This window comes from Phyllostomus discolor, chromosome 14 (assembly GCF_004126475.2).
Source record: "Phyllostomus discolor isolate MPI-MPIP mPhyDis1 chromosome 14, mPhyDis1.pri.v3, whole genome shotgun sequence".
Lineage (NCBI taxonomy): Eukaryota > Metazoa > Chordata > Mammalia > Chiroptera > Phyllostomidae > Phyllostomus > Phyllostomus discolor.
In genome coordinates this window covers 26895577-26911588 of record NC_040916.2, presented here as the reverse complement: position 1 = coordinate 26911588, position 16012 = coordinate 26895577, and the positions used below count along the sequence as shown (strand labels likewise).

The 16012-nt window shown below is 55.0% G+C and overlaps 1 protein-coding gene across 1 annotated transcript; it reads right to left on the bottom strand.

The window, feature by feature from the left end:
• Nucleotides 1-8633: 8633 nt before the first annotated feature.
• Nucleotides 8634-15746, bottom strand: LOC114489482 (butyrophilin subfamily 3 member A3-like). The gene is made up of 7 exons (XM_036015783.1): nt 15668-15746; nt 15112-15453; nt 11787-11945; nt 11376-11675; nt 10328-10351; nt 9892-9918; nt 8634-9409 (listed from the first exon to the last, which is right to left on the bottom strand). The coding sequence occupies exons 1-7, from the start codon at nt 15744-15746 to the stop codon at nt 8694-8696; spliced, it is 1647 nt and encodes a 548-aa protein (XP_035871676.1). The 3' UTR covers nt 8634-8693.
• Between the last annotated feature and the right edge of the window lie 266 nt (nt 15747-16012).

The window sequence follows — 16012 nt, the reverse complement described above, 5'->3', positions numbered from 1 at the left end:
GATTTTTAAATTAACTGTATGTTTTTTAATTAAAAATTTTCCAAGTGTAGTATGTATTTTCACATATTTTGAAGAATATGTATGGTTTTTCTATTTCTGATTATAGACAAATTTAAAATGAAAAAATACATAAATAGGTAATACATGAATAATTTATAACAGTGATCACATATGTTACTTAATATGAATGTAAATCCTTCTGGATATGTTCGGTCACATAATGTACCAAGTGCCTTAAAAATGTTTCATCCTTTTACCACACATTCGACATGCAGGAATTACTCTCAAAACACACATAAAAAATGAGGCATTAACACAAAGGTTTATGTTTAAGGCTGTTCAACATAGAGAAATCTACAATAGCAAGATACAGACACAGTTTAAATGCCTACATTGCATTCAGTTTTGTTATGAACAAAAAGAAAAACTTTTTAAAAAACATGATTACTTAGCCAACAACCAACATAATGCTCAGTGGTGAAAAGCTGAAAGCTTTTCTGGTGGGATCAGGAACAGGAAAGCCATGCCCACCGTGGCCACTTCCACTGAGGACGGTACTGGGGGTGTAGCCCCCAGTGAGACTGGACAAAGAAACGAAAGGCATACAAACCAGACAGGAGGAAGTTAGACCTTCACTACATGCAGATCACATGAGACAATGTACAGACAAGCCCGAGGACTCCACCAAAAAGATAAACTACTAGAACTACTAAGTGAACTCAATAACGTTGCAGGAAAATCAGAAACTTGTTGCATTTCCAACAGCAACACTGAATAATCAGAAGGAAAAAAGTTATCCATCCTGTGACAGGACATAGCTGAGCAGTAGCTATTCTTAGGTAGGAGCTGACCAGCAGCCGTTTCTAGGCAACAGCCGTTATCTCAAGGTCGTACCCTAACCCCGCATTTGGCTTCTGTAACTTTGCTTCCCCACGTAGGCAGGAAGCCCGGGGCTATTTAAACCCCGGGAAAACAAAGCTCATTGCTCATATTTTGGGATGGATTTCCCTCTGAGCCCGAGCGCGTAATAACGGATCGTGCTCCGCAATCTCTCCCGCGTGTGAGTGATTTCCCGCAACATTTTGGTTCCGTGAACGGGAAACACTCACTCGAGCAGGCATTTTGCCTCCGGTGAAGGCGGCCGGGGGGGGGGGAGGGTGGCATGCGGGTCGGCGGGGGAGCTCTGCTGCAAGGGAAGGAGCACGTGCCCCGGTTGTTTCAGGCTTCCCGGGTGGAGACTCCCGTGCTGCGTCCCCGACCGCTCTAAGACCCGGGCGGAGGGGGAGAGACGAACCACGAACTGTTTGAGGCTCCAATTGGAATTGGTAAGTGCCCCTGGGGACCGGACCTAAGACCAGAGAGAGAGGCTGATCACCTTTCAACCAGAAAAATTCAGGAGTCTGGGCCAAGGCTCAAAGCATCGGACTCCTGCTCAGGGGAGGAAAAGTTGTAAACTCTGTGTGACTCAGAGTGTGAGTGTGAATGTATCTGTGACTCCACGAGCCGGCCAGGCTTACAGAGTCTGATGGGCCCTCTCCTGCGGTGGGCGTGCAAAAGATCCCCTTTTCCTTTGTTTGTCTGCGCCCATCGGGAGAATTCATCATGGGGGGGTGGGTGTCTGCCACAGTACTATATTGCATGTATGTTGGAGATCGGACAGCAAGCCATGTGGGTGCGCCACCATTTTGGGTAAAATTGAGGAGAGCCACGTGAGTGCCCCACTGTGGAGGGTGGAGCGTGGGTGGTTGTCGTCATCTAGGATGATGGGTCACGTGAGAGCACCTCCACCTTGGAACTGGGCAAGGTGCCAGGCCAAGGGCTCTGTTCAGATTATAGGTTGTGTGCTGCCGCTGTGCGGGCACTGCATCAGTCTGGTTCTCTGTGTAACTGGTTCTGATGGGGATGGCTCTGGTTCTGAAGGACATTAACTGAGGTTCAAGGGTAACATCTGTCCTGTAGGGTGTTTGCAGGGTCTGAGCTTCAGGAAACTGCAGGATGTCCCTGCAAATCTAGGGAATTTTAGTGGAAGGTACCTGCAGTGCCAGGGACTTTCGGCTGCCAGAAGCTGAGTTTAAGTACAATCCTTCCCAGAGTGGGAAAGGAACCAGGATTAAAAGAGAATGATGGTTAAATCTGAATGAGTAAAATTATATATAAAGAATGTAAAGTTTTAAGCCTGGAGTAAAGGAAACCTCAACCATGTGTTCTCTGGTTTTGTGGGAAAAGAGCAAATTTCTAACATTGGTGTTGTTTCTGATCAGAAACCCTCTGTACTTGAAAACCTATTTAAGGTCACCTGTAAGACCTAGGAAAGGTCACCTGTAACTGGTCGGGGAGAGTGCCTTTGCCACTCGGGACCCAGGAAGGGTCATTTGGGGGTGATGAGTGCTTCAGGCAGAGGCAAAGCAGCATGTCTCTGCCAAAAGACTGGGCCTGAAGGAGCATGTCTCTGTGAGGCACTGATGGACGCATTGTTGCAAGAAAATGCCCCTACCTGTGTATTGTTCTGGAACTCTGTGTTTTAGGAAGGAATTACGTGGTGTTAGTTAGTAATAGAAGGTATAAGGCATTGAGATACAACCTTGGTGGATATCAGAAGCTGTATAAAAGAAAGAATAGAGGGTTTGTAAGTGTTGCAAAATGTCTGGAAGTGAAGGTTTTGAGAAGCCTGGTGGATATCAGAAGGAAAAAGATTTTCCTTCATGCTTTGTATTTTTCTCCCTACCTGATCCCTCCAGAGTTTGGCATTCTGAAGGAGTGAGTGAAGACATAAGGTTTCTTTGCATAAAACCAATAAGACCAGTCGTTAATAGTGGTTTTGTTAACCAAGACTTTGACTGGAATATCATGCCTGAAGGAGGCATGTATGGGTTCTGGTCGTCACCGGAAAGCCCTGAGGAACTGGGATTGACTTGTGAAGCTAGTGCAAGCCCACAAGAAAAGCCTGGTACTTTGGTTGGTTGTGCAGTTCATGGCAGTCTTTCCAGGGAAGGAACGAAGGTTGCTTTCCTGAAAGATGGCCAAAAAGGAACCTGTGGGCACAATGGAAGCCTCAAGGATCTGAGTGAAACAACTGGTACAGGCAAAGCCAGATGGCGGATGTGTGGCTCTGCTTCTGTGCCTTGAGGGGTGGACTGAGAAGTCAATCTAAAGGTCCCCTGTGTTAGTGCCAGCAAGGTAGACTCAAGGATCATAAGTGATCCAGGCTGCTCTTGGTGTGTTTATGCAAAGGAACAGTCAAAATGAAAAGCAGAACTCAAAATGGTCCCTTTAAAAACAGTGAGGGTGATCTTAAGGAGAAAAATTGTGGTTCAATGAAAATCACAGTGCTCAGTATTAAATATCAAAATGACGCAGCTAACTGTCTTGAAAGCGTCTTTTGTTTGAAAGTTAAACTGGTTTTATAATATCATCAAAGATGTACAATTTACAGGTACGGAGGACCTGTCAAATTGCCATTGCTGAGTGTCATTGCAGGAAAGAGCTCGCAACTGAATGTCTTCCCAAAAGACAGTCTCACAGGCACAGAGACTGGTTTGGGGACTATTGTGTGAATTAACCTGGGTGTTCCTCCTCCTGTTTTCATAGGACGTATGCCTATGACCTCATTACCTGAGTGGTTGGTTGCAATACAGGCCTCACTTAAGGAGCCCATCTTCATCATTGCCCCCTGGAGCTCAATGGTTTGGCTGAACTACGTGGTTGGGTTGGCGAGCAGTTTGGGCGATCTGTGGGCTTCACTTTAAAATTGATTTTCCCTTTTCTGTCTTGATGGCTTGTACAGGAAGGGTTCAGATATCTGGAAGAGGGAAATCCTAATATATTCCCCTGAGCCCGAGTGAAGTATAATGGGCCACAAGAGTTTTGGATAGGTGTAGCATGCCTTGTATACCTTCCTCCAGATAAGCCATTCTTCACTTAAGTTCCTGCCTTTGTCATTTAGTGGTTATGATTTAATTGTGCCTTCCAACTCTTTCTAAATCTGTCACCTCCAGAATATGACCAGGATGCCAATGGTCCAGTAATGCCAGCCCTTGGACACCGAGCCTGTGACTTTCTGGTGACAGCCAACTGACCAGGATTCTGTAAGGTCCTTCCCTTTACAGGATGGACTCCCTCCATGCTGCACACCCCCTCTTCAGGGCACCCCTGACCCACGGGTAGATAAAACAACATCCATTTCCAGCCGGAAGCAACAGAAGAAGATAAGATCTTCGTCCATTGTCCTTTAAAGGAATTTAAAGTGGGTATATATCTGAAATGAGAGATTGTTGCAGGGTGCAGCCAAGAAGGGGAACCCCAAATGGGCATTTGAAATGGGGTCCAGAACTCAAGGCATCCAGGAGATTTTAAGATGTCTTCACCCCTTCCCCCACAGGTGTGAGTTGGGGGAGGGACACACAGAGCAAGAACATGCAGGGCTGTTTTGTACAGCAGCAGCTTTACAGCTAATCCATGGCATGGTCATTTGACATACCTATAGCCTTCAGCTGGTCACTTAGATATGCTGAGTAGCTGTGGCCATGATCTGGTGCAGGGAGATAAAGAAAGATTCCCCCGCCCAAGATGTAACTGGGAGGCAGGTCCCCAAGTTACAGCACCTGCGTGGGAGCTTGGAGAAGATTGGCTCCATAACATGGGGCCACACCTGCCCAGACCCATGATGGCAGCCCGACGGGAGCAGGTACCGGCCAGTCCAGGATCCGTGGGCCATCAACAAAGCAGCCATCACCCTCCACTGGTCATCCCGAATCCATACACACTCCTGAGCCAGCTTCCCCCAACAGCAACGTGGTTCACCTGCCTTGATCTGAAGGATGCCTTCTCCTGCATCCCTGTGGCACCTTCCAGCCAACCCATTTTTGCCTTTGAATAGAAAGATCCGCACACAGCGGTCAAGACTCAGTTGACCTGGACCAGACTGCCCCAGGGGTTTAAGAACTCCCCAACCTTATGTGGGGAAGCCCTAGCAGGAGACCTGAAGCCCCTCGCTAAGGGGGGCCAGACCTGACGATTCTGCAGGACATGGATGACCTCCTCCTGGCGGCCCCTCCCAGGAGCGGTGCCAGCAGGGAACGCACACGCTGTGGAAGCACCTGGCTGGATTAAGGAAGAACACCAGAAGCACATCCTGAACACATGCCTGCTCTTCACGTCGAGCTGCAGAGGGCACGCACTGTGTGTCTGAAGTGCCCCCACTGCCGTCCGCGTGGTCCTCTGTCATGGCCCTTCACGGTGCTCCCTCAGGTTCGCCTGCCCCAGCAGCCTACGAGCTCCCTCGGGGTTCTGGTGCATCACCCAGCCCAACGCTCAGCAACCAGGCTTGCCGGAAGTGCTCACGGTGTGATCAGGGGCGCAGACCGAAAATGGAACCTTAGCTAAATTCCACCAGGAAACTGGACTGCCCTGGACAGACTTGCTGCCGCTAGCATGGCCTAGGTTGCAGGAGTCACCCCTCGGATCCACCACAGCTGGGCCAGGACAGCAGCAGATCCCGAGGACCCGAGGACTAGGCCTGCGACTAGAATACCCACTCTGAGGCTCCGGAGGATGCGAGCCAGTCAAGAAGACACCAGGGAATGCACCATTGTTCCCCAGGGCACCTGACTTTGATTGGCACCTTCAGAGGGTTATTGGGAATTGGACTAGTGACTGTGGCTCCTGCAGAATGGAATCCCACAAAGCGGATCACCCTAGGAATAGTTTCTCTCTGTTTGGTCTCTGCATGTGGGTTTATTGTATGCTGTGGCCCCTGTCCCAGCCCCAGCCTGCAAATGTAATACCCCCGGGCACAGGATTATGCTCAGTGGTAGAGTGGTCTCTTACTATCACCCAGGGTCAGCTTTCAGCTCCTCCACTGACATGCCATCGGGTTGGGTTCAGGCACAGCAGTCCCTCTGCACCTGGGGAGGGAAGGTACACTGGACTGGAGTGACATCCAGGACCACAGGATACCAGGCCTGGAGGTGTCAGGCATATGGGACCCTGCATCCTCCGGACCTTGGTCCAACACCTGGGGCCACAGTGACTCGTGGGGCAGCTGCCAAACTGCTAGCCTCCAGCGGTACCAACGCCAGTATCAGCAGTTGCAACCCTCCCCAGCACCTCAGCCGTATAGCCACGTATATGCTGATGCTAAAGGGGTAAAAGCACCTTACAGCATCAAAGGGGGAACTGTGACAGGACATAGCTGAGCTTCCAGCTTCCAGCAGCTGCACTCCTTCCTCCTCCTCCTCCTGCCTTTGTAACAAGAATATAAGCATGCCCCAGCCTGAGCTTGGAGCCCAGAATTTGGAATTTGCCTCCTCTGGGTCCGCATTCGTGAATAAAACTTCACTTCACAAACCCCGAAGCCGTTTGAGTCGTCTTTTCTGTAACAACCTGGAGCCTTTTAAACTAAGGTGTGACATCAGCACGCCTCTCCCTGGGAACTTGCACACACCTGTCATGAGGAACTCAGTCCTGAAATGCTCCAGGCACCAAAGCTGTGCTTAACATATGGATGTGGGAGTAGTTTTCAGTCCTGTGTTCAAAGTGATCAGTGGATTGTTTTTACATGGGTGTCCCCGGGTTCCAAACGTATGGTCATCCCCAATCTCGTGGACACTCTGACCCAGGTCCCTGGCCCCTCCTCCAAAGGTCACGGCCACCTCCAATGGCTGGTCCCTGACAGCCGGACCCAGGACAAGCACCGACTCAGGCCCCTCCGGCCCCGCCCTGGCATCTGGTGGCGGAGGTTCTCGACTCTCCGCTGAGCTGCTCTGTGGGAAAGAGCGCAGCAAGGCAGGGAGGGGCGGGTCACACGTCTCCCCCGCTGACTCGGCCGTCCTGGGCCTGGTCCCCGAGTTATGCCAGGTGTCCCGACATCCCAAGAAACATCTGCCAGCACAGGAGGGGGGACCGTGACATTCTGTGCATCGTCTCCACTGTCTGGGACGGGAAGCCTTTGAAACCGAGTGTTCTCCCCAAGGTCTAGACGGGGGAAGAGGAGGGGGTCCCCGGGGCCCAGGGAAGAGCCCGTCAGTAACTCTGGTGACTGCGTGGACTTTAACTAACCGCCTCTCTCACGTGTCTGTGTCACTGCAGGGTGACACCCGGGGTCTGGGGCAGGATAAGGGTCCCGGGTCAACAGTCCCCACGCCCGCCCGAGTCTGGGGAGTCACCTCCTGCGGCGGAGCTGCCCCCACCTTTCCCCACCAATCAGCGCACACCCTCCTCTCCTGGCCCCGCCCACCGCAGACACAGCCCGGTTCCCACACGCTGCTCCGTCCCAGTGGAGCCGGTTTGCACGGAGCAGATCCCTTCCCTGCCCCCAGTCAGGGGGTCACTGTTGCTGTTGAATCGGCCGGGCCCGTGGGCGCCGGCAGGGAGCTGCGGACAGGCCCGCGGTTGGCTCAGAGGGTAAATCCAGCGGGAGCCGGGCCCTGCGGCGCAGAGCACCGGGGCTGCACGCGAACTCTCCCTGCCCGTGGTCAGGCGGGGGCGACAGGCGCGTCCCTCCCAGCCAACCCCGCGGGGGACAGGGCGTGACTTTCCAGTCGTTTGCAGTCCTGGGAACAGCAGCCGGAAGAGGGAAATGCCCGTCATGGGTGACAAGGTCTTAGGCCCAGGCCCAGGGCCCCTGGGCAGCCAATGGCTCTGGCTGCGTCCTTTCACGGGTCGGCCAGCAGATGGCCTCGTTGGGTCCAGCACCTGGACCCCCGCAGGATGCTCCCTTCCTGGGTCCCACAGATCCCAGTCCAGCCATCGGGTCCATTTCTTCTAGAAGGATCTCCCTAAAGCACAGTCATAACATTTCCCGCCTGTGCCTGGACCCTCCCTCTGGAGTCCTCCCATTCCCCCTGATGCCGTCGACGCTGCAGGTAGCTCACGAGCAAGGGCCCCACCAGCAGTGACTCCGCTCCTGGGACTCTGTCCCCTTGTGGTTCCCTTCACCTGACTTGTCCCCTCACATCTGTCCCTGGGAGAACGACCCCAGACGTCCCCAGCCTGGAGGGTCTCAGCTCTTCTGGCAGCAGCAAGGAGGGCCACCTGGGTCCTGTCACTGCAGGGAACTCAGCTCTGCCAGCAGCCAGAGTCAGGAAGACACATGGGTCCCTGGGTCCTCCAGCAAGGACCCAGCCTGCTGCACCCTGACTTTAGCTTGGGAAAAGCCATGCTGAATTTTACCTACAAGATTGTAAGAAAATAAATGTGTGTTGTGTTAGGTCATCAAATGTGTGGTTATTTATAACAGCAGCAATACAAAACCAACACAATAAGGATTCTGAGAAAATGTTTTAATGAGTTAAACTGTGAAGCTAGTGAGGTAGCTCTAGGGGCTCAAAGGTGGAGATACTCAGTTGAAGACTGAAGATGAGTGACAACTTTATTTAACACATGTGACCTGACACCCACATGCCAGGGGAGGGGACACATGGTGGACAGTCACAGTGATGATGATGATGATGAGGAAGAGCGGCCTTTCCCCAGGACCCACAGGTGAGAGGAACCTCGGGAACCTCAGTGGTGGTCAGCGGTGGGCGTCCCTGTCCTGGACGTGGGTCCCACCGTGTGATGAACCTTCCATGTCCGTCTGCCCCCTCCCCCACTGTCCTGCTCACAGAGCACCTCCAGGTGGGGGGTGGGAGGGTGGGTCTGCTCTGTGCCCACGAGTCACAGGCTGGTTCAGAAAGTGGCTGCTGGTCCCTTCTCTACGTCCTCAGTCCCTTCCTGCTGAGAGGTTTGCTGTCCAGGAGGCCCTCAGCCCCAGGCGGGGCAGCGAGAAGCAGAGACGTTTCTTCAGCCTGAGGGTCCCCATTCCCACCAGCTGAGCCCGGGGACACTGGGGTCTCCAGGGAAGGGTCAGGCCCTGGGTCAGGCACAAGGGACCCCCCCATTGCTTTCTGCGCTGGGCAAATGGTCAAGGGAGTGGGATCCAAGGTCCAAGTATCAAAAACAGGCCTCAGAGGCCCAGAGAAGCGGGTGTGCGGGAAGGTGAAGATGTGAGACCCGTCGAGGGCATTGTAGAACGAGACCTCCCCCAGCTCCCAGTCCAGGAAAACCCCCACCCTCTCAGGGGGGCTCACGTTGGTCAGTGTGGTCCGGGGATATGTGAGAGCTCGGTAGTCACTCCCAGGATACCGCCCCATGACCCAGAATCCATTCTCTGGGTTAATGTTAACCCGGTGTTTTCTCTCCACGTTCTCCCTGCACACCCCAACATACCACTGTGCCCTGCCCCCCACCTCCACCTCCCAGAAGTGTCTCCCAGATATAAATGTCTCACAGCCCAGCACACAGTGATTCCCACAAAATCTCTCAGGGTTTTCTGACAGGTTCTGCCGTGTGAATGATGGCTGCAGGCTCCTCTTGTCCTCAGAAACATGGAGGTCAGGATACGCCGTGTCTGGGTCCAGAAACACATCCGCTGCAGGGGGTCAGAGGGCGTGGGGTCAGCCATGGTTCCTGGACCTCAGAGCCCCAGCCTTCAAGACCAGGCTCTGGGCTGGAGGCCAAACTCCAGTGAGTGGGGCCCCGACCTGCCCTGAAGGGGACCATCAGCAAAGCCAAGGAACCACAGCGGTCGTGCCCTCACTGAGCAGCCTCCTGCCGTCCCCCCTAGTCTCTTCCTGCAGGACCTGGGGCAGCCTGAGCCTGGTCAGGTCCCCCCTCCCTCTCCCTGCAGCCCCTCCCTCCAGCCCCACCCCTCCTGCCTCTTCCTCCCACAGAGACCTGTGGGCCCCAGGGCACCTGCTGTCCCTGGTCCCTGGGCTCTGGGCAGCAGGTGGGCACACCTTTGAGACCATGACCTCAGGTCACCCCCCAGAACTGTCCCAGTCAACAGTTGGAAGGAAAGAGGGAGCAGGGGCCCTCGGGGGTTGTCCTGGGGACACAGAGGGACCCACTCACCAGGCTGGAAGAGGGCCGTCTTCCACTCTGGAAGGAAGGAGACACAGACAAGGAAAGGTCACTCTTTCTGTCCCCCCCCGCCCACTGTCCTCACTGAGCCTCTTCTCTCTCCTCTCCTCAGTCCCCTCCATCGTCCACTCCCCTCATCTGCAGCTCTGCGGACCAGGCTGGACTCTCTCCCAGTGCTGGGCTTCCCTCCGTCATGCTGGGGCCGTGGGGACACGACCAGGCTGTGCCGGGTGTGGGCGTGGGTGTCAGCAGGGTGAGGGGACACTGGGTCTGGAAGGTCCTCTCTGAGTGACCAGACAGGAGGGGGTGGTGCAGACACAGAGAATGAGCCTCTGAGCTGGATGGGATGGCCCCTCCCCCAGCAGGAAAGGCTGCACGTGCTTCCCACACAGGAGCCGGGAAACCAGAGAGCCTCAGGCTCACTCACCTGCATAGGCCAGAGACTGCTCACCTGCAATGGAGACAGACGGTCACTTGAGCTGTCATGTCTGGGTCGGTTCCTTCCTCTCCCTTGTGCCCCCTGTCATCTTCCTGTGTGCCCCCCACCCTCCCCACCTCTCCCTCTGCCTGTTCCCTCCCCGCTCCCCCTCCTCTTTCCATCAGCTGCAGCTCAGGACCCCCAGGCACCCTGCAGGGGCTGTCCCAGAGTCACCGCACAGCTGTCCTGTCCCTGTCTGTGCAGGAGGCACTGCTTATACAGTTTGTTTTCTAAAGTTTGTTTGCCTTCTATCATCCATAGCCAGAAAATAAAAATTGGAAAATTGCAGAAACAAACAATTCGTACGTTTTAAATTGCACATCAGTCTGAGCAGGGTGAGGAGGTCCCCTGCTGTCTGCTCCGACCTGCCCCCTCAGGAATCCCCCCGAGTCCAGCACGTCCACCCTGGGGGTCCTCCCCACCCTTAGTCACTGAAGAGCATCTCTGTGACACATGGACGGTCCCAGTATCACAGCGCTGTTGTTCAGTTGCCCGTATTTTACTTAATAACGACTCCAACCTTCAAGAACAGTGATGCTGCAATGCAGGTGTGCCAATGAGAAGCCTCCTTTACATGAAAAGGAAAAACCTCATATACTCAGTGCTTGGTGCTACCTGTGATCTTGGACCACATCCCCCTCGGATGAGGGGTGACCACTTTACTCCAGGACCTGGGTGCACCTGGGCATAGGGTCACCCTGGGCACACGTGTGTGCACCTGTGTGCTAGAATCCATCCACCTCAATCTGTATGATTTCCTGACCACTTCCAGAAACAATTGGGCAACTTAATGGGAAAAATTCAGGTACTATTTTTTTAGCAGTGATGACGAATCTGTGACAACTGACACAGCCACTCCTGTTTTTAAGGGACACGTTTCTTACCTTCTGTTTTTCTTCCTGGTTGTCTACAGAGTTGTGAATCAACCAGGGAGGGAAGGACTCACACACAGATCACCTCCCCCTTCTCCTTTTCTTTCGGGGTTGCCGGGATGTGCCCGCATCGAGCGTCCCCTGGTGGAGAAACACCCGCAGCCCCTTCCCCACTGAGACAAACCCCTGCCTGGTCACCCCACCAGCGTCCTCATCCTTCCCCTGGGCGGTTAGGGGGGACGGAAGGGGCTGAAATATCAGAGCAGAGAGGCTGAGATGGGGGTCCGGGGCACTCACGTGGTCCGTACTGGAATCTTCTCCACCCTGCAGGGTACAACAGGAGGAGTCGGTGACGTGTGTCACCAGGGTCCCCAGGATGCGCGGGGCTGGGGATCGGGACTTACTGAGTTCGTCCTGCAGCCTTTCTGAAAATAAGCAGGAAAAAGAAAGTCCTGAGAGCAGGACCCAGGGGAGTTTCCGCGCGCTGGGTGCCGGCTGGGGTGGGGAGGTGGCGCCCTCCTGCGGCGGGGTCTCACCGGTGTTTCTTTGCTCCCTCATCTTCTCCTGCCTCAGAACCTCGGTCTTCCTCTGCTGTCTCCAAAGGAAACTCCCTGCCCCCGCCAGGGTCACCAGCAGAACCAGCAGGGTCACCGCGAAGGCCACCACCCAGGGCTGCGCGCTCCGGAAGAAGGGGCCTGCGAGGGGTGAGCCTCAGCCGCTGAGAGACCATTGTGTTCCCGAAGTGCCCAGACCCCTCACCGTCACACAGTGGTGTCCGGAAAGGTCCGCCTCTCACATGGGAACAGTTCAAATACCAACAAGGCGTACAGAATCGTTGAAATCTCAGTCCACTCCCTCCGCCCCCCACTGACTAGCTTCTGGTTAGAATCTTACTCTGGTGATTAAGAACCTGAACGTTGGGGCTGGAGGGCCAGCCTTCAAATTCAGGATCTTCTGCCTGACTAGCTCTGTGACCTTGAACTAATGACCCAACCATTCCTTCCTGGTGTCCTGTTCACTAGGAGGATTAAATTAATGCTTATCCAGTGCCTGACACACAGTGAGTTCCATGGAAGTGTTTGTTAAATTTTAAAAATATAAATAGATTCTTATGTTTTTTCTTGTTCATACCAAGCATGTCAGTCTATACCGGCTACTCTGCAGGTTCGCTCTGCTCCCCCGGGTCTGGGCGACCTTCCCGCCTCAGCACAGGGGGCAGGTCTGTGTCTGCTCTCACAGGGCAGCGCCCCCTGCACACACGGCCCCTCGAGGGCACTTGCACCGTCTCTGGCTCTTTGTTAAAATGGTTAATGATACAGGAAATAACCTTTTATGTGGGTCATTTCACACAAATGCAGGCTGATCTGCCAGATTTCAGAAGCTGGAGTTTGGACCAATGATTAAGGATGTTGAATAACAAATGCTTTATTACCCCTACAGAAGTAGTGAAAATATATTCCAAATATATACCCGATAATAGCCACAGACATCTGAGAGTGACTGTCTCCCCACAATCCCACGATCAAGGGCCTTGTTTTCTGTTTTGTAGCCGGTCTCACAGTGAGATTCCGCATCCTTTCCAGAGTCATTTCGTTTTCTGAACTGATCATTCCTGTTCTTTCATTGTTGTTCTACTGGGTTGTTTTATAGATTAAGGAGATCAGCCCCTTTCCTAAGATTTGCATGGTACATATTTTCCCCTTTTCTCATGTCTTTGCTGATCTTGACCATTTGTCCCCAGTTCCCATCCCCTGGCACCGTGTGTGGCCGCAGGAAGTGCTCAGAAGGTGTCTGTGACATGAACAGCTTCATGGGGAAGGAGCAGCAGGTCCCTGCTCTGTCCCTTCTGTCCTCTGCACAGACCCAGGTCAGCAGCAGACAACCACACCTTCCCCGAGGGACACCCAGGAGCCCAGGGCAGTGGGCAGGGCACTCACCTGGGATAGAAACCCTGGCTGACTTTTCCTGGCCCAGCAGGGGGTTTCTGATGACACAGGAGACCCCCTCCCCAGAGCTGTCCTCCAGGATCACAGAGGCTGAGGCTGCATAGAGGCCCTGGGGGTCTGCAGCCTCTGTGGCCACCTCAGCAGACAAGCTGTGTCCCCTGGCGTCTCTCCACTGGATCTGGGGCTGCGGGTACCAGCCGGCAGACGTGCACTCCACACGGATCCCTCCAGCCTCGTAGCCCTTCATGTCAACGTGGGGGTCAGAGCCCAGCGCTGGGGAGGGACAGTGAGTCTGAATCCTGGGGAGCCCTCTGCACTGGTGGGGGTCTCCACAGCAGGGAGGGGCACACCCACCCTGGATGAGCCCAGCAGGGATTCCCCAGGAGCTGGTCCCAGAGTGTGCTGTGCAGGAGACACTGACCCACAGTGTGACCCCTGCCTGACCATCACTGGACCCTCGTGCCGGATCCAGGGGGATCTGGGCTGGAAGTAACATTGTTTCCCCTAAATCCCCTCAGAGACTGCTGGACCCTCCCTTCCCCCATGGCCCAGACATTCTGGTTCCTGGAACAGACACTCACTCCACCCTGGGCAAGCATGGAGGTTGTTCCCCCTTATCTGAAGCAGGTCCCACCCCAGTACCCCTTATCCTTCCCGCCTGTCCTGTGTGAGCCTCTGCCCTGCCCTGTGTGTGGGGGGAAGATATGCGCTTGTCTTGCCGCCGCCCAAGCTCTGCATTGCGTGTAGGTCCCCTCAGTAAGGTCTTGCCGTAATTAATGCTACTGTTGTCAGCCTCTTTTTGGGTCTCCCAACCAGGGAAGTTGCTGGGATGTGGTTGTGAAAAGGAGACAACTTCTTCAAAGAACAGAGCTGACCCAGGCCCTGGGGCAGCAGAGCTGTTACTGCCTGTTCCTAGCCCTCAGCACCCAAGGGGCGGGGGGAGCAGCCTGTGCGAGACCTGAAAGAGCAGAGTCCCTCGGGGAGGGGTTCCCTAAGGGGAGCTGTGGTCTCCAGGGAGGGACAGAGTCTGCCTGACGAGGCCCTGCAGGACAAAGCCAGGACCCCCACCTCCCATCACCTGCTGGGCTCCCAATGCACCATCCAAGGCCAAGGCCACATGGAAAGAATGCAGTGCAGCCCTGACACGAGGACACGAGCACTTTCATGGGGCAGCACCTCAGACAAGGTCACTCTGTCACTGGGAGGGGTCAGGACACAGTCAAGACCACTCAGCAGTCGGTCTGAGCACAGAGGAAGCAGGAACAGTGTGCAGACCTCAGCAGTGACCACCCTCCCTGTCCTGGCTGGGAGTGACCCGTGACACCCTGCACCTTCCTGACAGCATCCAGCCAGAGCAGAGCCCTGCTTCCACATCCCCCAAGTCCCCTGACAGCCTAGAGGTCCCACCAGATCCTCCCTGACACCCCCTCTCTGAGACACCCTGGTTTCCTCATGTGTGCATCCCCCCTCCCTGCTCCAGGGATGGACACACCCTGTTCAACTGCACGTGTGTCCTGGGACCTTTGGTTGGAGGGTGTGGGCACCACAGGTGCTGTCCCTGCAGCTCAGCACCCTGGACCCACAGCAGCGGGCACCTGGGGGCCCACAGCCACTGTCTGGGACACACTGAACCCAAACACCTGTGTGCCACCCACTGTGGGGAGGTGTCCTCCTCCTTCCTGTCCCCGACCTCCACTTCCCTGCTGAGACCTGGAGGGCGGCGTGAGGGACTCTTTACTGGATGCAGGAGGAGCCCTTCCTGGGGGACGACCTGGGTCTGTCACGGGCCTCAGAGAAGTAGGGAGGGAGACAGGGGAGCAGGTGCTGGTGGGGAGCTGAGAGTGCTCGCAGGTGGGCCTGAAGCCTCTGCCCCTGACCCCACAGGAAACAAGCACAGATCAAACCTGAGGCTCACCTGCAACCTTCAGCTCCACCTTGGCTTTTTCACTTAAGTCTCCATCTTGGAAATAACACCGGTAGGTTCCTCTGTCAGAGGCTCTGATGTCCCGAATCCAGAGAGCAGCCTTCCCCACAGTGATGTCCTCTCTTGAAATCCAAGTTCTCCCTCGATACTCTGCTGCCGGCGTGTCCTCCTGCCCGTGTGCGTACGTGTGCACGACCTGCCTGGGGCTGGCTCGCTCCCAGATCAGCTCCATGGTCTCAGCGCTCATCTCCGGGGACAGGTGACAGGGCAGCTCAGCGTCTTCACCTTCGATGGCCACGATGGGCTCGGGGGGTCCAACCACAGCAAACTGAGCTGGTCATCAGAAGGGGGGGCTCCCTCAGAGGGAGCTGGGGCCAGAGGACCAGGGGGTGCCCCAGCAGGGAGGGCGAGGGGAGAGACACCTAGACAGGAACTCAGTCCTCACACAGGTGTGTCTGGACGGGCCTTGCAGGGGTGGGGGGAGTCCAGGGTTCTGACTGGGCCCCAAGGGAAAGGTTCAGATGCACGAACGCAGAGCAGGTCCTACCTGAGCAGGGGCTGAGCAGCTGGACCACGGCGAGGCAGACAGGGAGGGCCGGCAGGCGGGGGACCAGGTGCCTCACCATCTTTCCCTGCTGTGCAGACAGACAGAGACACCAGGAGGGGCTGGGTAGCAGTGACGACCTGGGAGAAGGAGGAGAATTCAACGTGGAGGCACTGCCTCCCTAGGGCCGACCCCGGGTGCAACCAGGATCCCTGCTGACTGAGAGCCTCCTCTGCAAATATCTCCTGGGGAGTCTCCTAACCTTGGATCCCAACATGGAAATCACCCATGAAACATGGAACGGTAGTGCACGTACCTTAACCCTCTCCACCAGGGAGTGCCGGGGCC

Excerpts from the sequence above, each read along its gene's own strand:
- LOC114489482 (XM_036015783.1), bottom strand. The coding sequence starts at position 15,746 with ATGGTGAGGCACCTGGTCCCCCGCCTGCCGGCCCTCCCTGTCTGCCTC. Across the intron at positions 11,676-11,786 it reads GAGGGAGCAAAGAAACACCG|AAAGGCTGCAGGACGAACTC; the intron begins GTGAGACCCCGC and ends GCTTATTTTCAG. Across the intron at positions 9,919-10,327 it reads GCAGTCTCTGGCCTATGCAG|AGTGGAAGACGGCCCTCTTC; the intron begins GTGAGTGAGCCT and ends CCTTCCTTCCAG.